Below are 1,793 nucleotides of genomic sequence, written 5' to 3' on the forward strand. Positions count from 1 at the left end.
CGTCGTCGAGGTGCCCGCCGCGGACCACGCCGCCGGCGGGCGACGAGGTCGGAGGCCGGGCTTCCATGCGCTTGACGTGCACCGAGGACTCGAAGACGTAGCGGAGCGGGTCCCGGCGCGCCGGCCGCCGGCCGCGCCGAGTCGCTCTTCGCCGTCGTCGAGGTGCCCGCCGCGGACCACGCCGCCGGCGGGCGACGAGGTCGGAGGCCGGGCTTCCATGCGCTTGACGTGCACCGAGGACTCGAAGACGTAGCGGAGCGGGTCCCGGCGCGCCGGCCGCCGGCCGCGCCGAGTCGCTCTTCGCCGTCGTCGAGGTGCCCGCCGCGGACCACGCCGCCGGCGGGCGACGAGGTCGGAGGCCGGGCTTCCATGCGCTTGGCGTGCACCGAGGACTCGAAGACGTAGCGGAGCGGGTCCCGGCGCGTTCCGGCGTTTGGATACCCGAGGGCGACGTCGTCGACGTGCCGCTCCGGCGACTGGTCGCGGACCACGCCGCCGCCGGGCCACGAGGTGGGAGGCCGTGTGTTGGTAGGGGGCGGGGGTCGAACAGGGCGGGCGTGAAAGATCGAAACGACGAACTCGATCCAGTTTTCGTTTTCACGTTTTCGCTCGTCGTTTTCGACCGACTTTTCACCAAGTTCATAGCTCGCGCGGCGAGAGGGAAGGGGCGTGCGCGCGGGAGCCAATCCGGGGATATTTGGACGCGGGAGGAGACGATGCGCGAGAGCTTGAACTTCTTCGACACCTCCTGGTTTTGAGGTGCGCGAGAGGAGCACGTCTGTCCCAGTTGCACATTAAGGTTCAACATGTCGCAAAAAAACGCTTCCCCCGCGCGAGAAGCTTGGCCTTCCTCCCGGGAGTCCGACGTTTGCTAGGGGGGTGTCGCAGCGATCGGATGGCGCTCGTCCAATCCCTATGCCGTTGTCGGGCCACGAGTTCAGCGGCGCGAAGCGCAGGTTGCCGCTGTTCGCGCCGCCGCGGCCGTCGAAGGTGCGGTAGGTGCCCGCGCTGTGCCATGCCATGCGGATGAAGAACGGGCCGCAGTGGCCGTAGTCCGCGGGCCACCAGGGTTGCGACGTCGCGTCGGCGGCGGCCTTGTTCGTGTGGAACGGGCACTTGCCGGCCGGCGGCGGCGGCGGCATGGCGCGCAGCCGCTGCTTGATGTCGTGGACCTGGCCGCCGCTGCCCTTGCCGCCGCCCATGATGCTTCTGCTGTGTAAATCGAAGCCAAGGGCCTTCCTTTCCGCGCTCTCCTTCGACGGCTCTCTCGGCAAGGTGCACTGAAATATGTCTGCAACTTGGGCCCGGGAGAGGGAGTATGCCTGACCCGCAAGCGCACGAGCTGAACCACACGCACGAGTTCGCTGCTGTGGGTCGCGTAACCCTTTGTCCGAAAAAATCGATGATGAACGCTGAAGAGATATTGAATGTCCAACATCTTGCTTCCTTCGTTATTGCCGTCGCAGCGCGATTAGGTCTTGCGGGATGGGCGCGTCTAAAGCAGCCCTGTTCGGGGTTTGGAGGTCGGTCCCACCTCGTGAGACCACGACCGTCGCCTGCGCACACATGTCGAATGTGTGAGTGTTGCGCTCTCACGAGGTGGGACCAACATCGTCACGTCGCGCGGGGGCAGCCTCGCCCCTCGGGCCACCTGATCCGGCGCCGGTGGGTCGCGAGGTCGGTCCCACCTCGTGGGACTGTCACGGAACCGTCCTCCATCGGGCGAGGGATGAGTCCGCGGCGGCGTTCTTCCCCACGGGGTGTTGTCGCTGCGCATGGGTGACGCCAGTCGA

General features: G+C 67.3%; 1 protein-coding gene across 1 annotated transcript in view; it reads right to left on the reverse strand.

Annotated features, from left to right (window-relative positions):
* AURANDRAFT_63476 (hypothetical protein) overlaps positions 1 to 1,793 on the reverse strand; it is a gene marked incomplete at both ends in the record, with an annotated part of 9,175 nt that overhangs the window by 689 nt on the left and 6,693 nt on the right. The window contains one exon of the mRNA XM_009038113.1: positions 934 to 1,212. Coding sequence (XP_009036361.1) covers positions 934 to 1,212 — 279 coding nt within the window. The remainder of the gene's footprint in view (positions 1 to 933; positions 1,213 to 1,793) is intronic.

The sequence above is a fragment of the Aureococcus anophagefferens genome (genome assembly GCF_000186865.1).
Source record: "Aureococcus anophagefferens unplaced genomic scaffold AURANscaffold_7, whole genome shotgun sequence".
NCBI classification, from domain to species: Eukaryota; class Pelagophyceae; order Pelagomonadales; family Pelagomonadaceae; genus Aureococcus; species Aureococcus anophagefferens.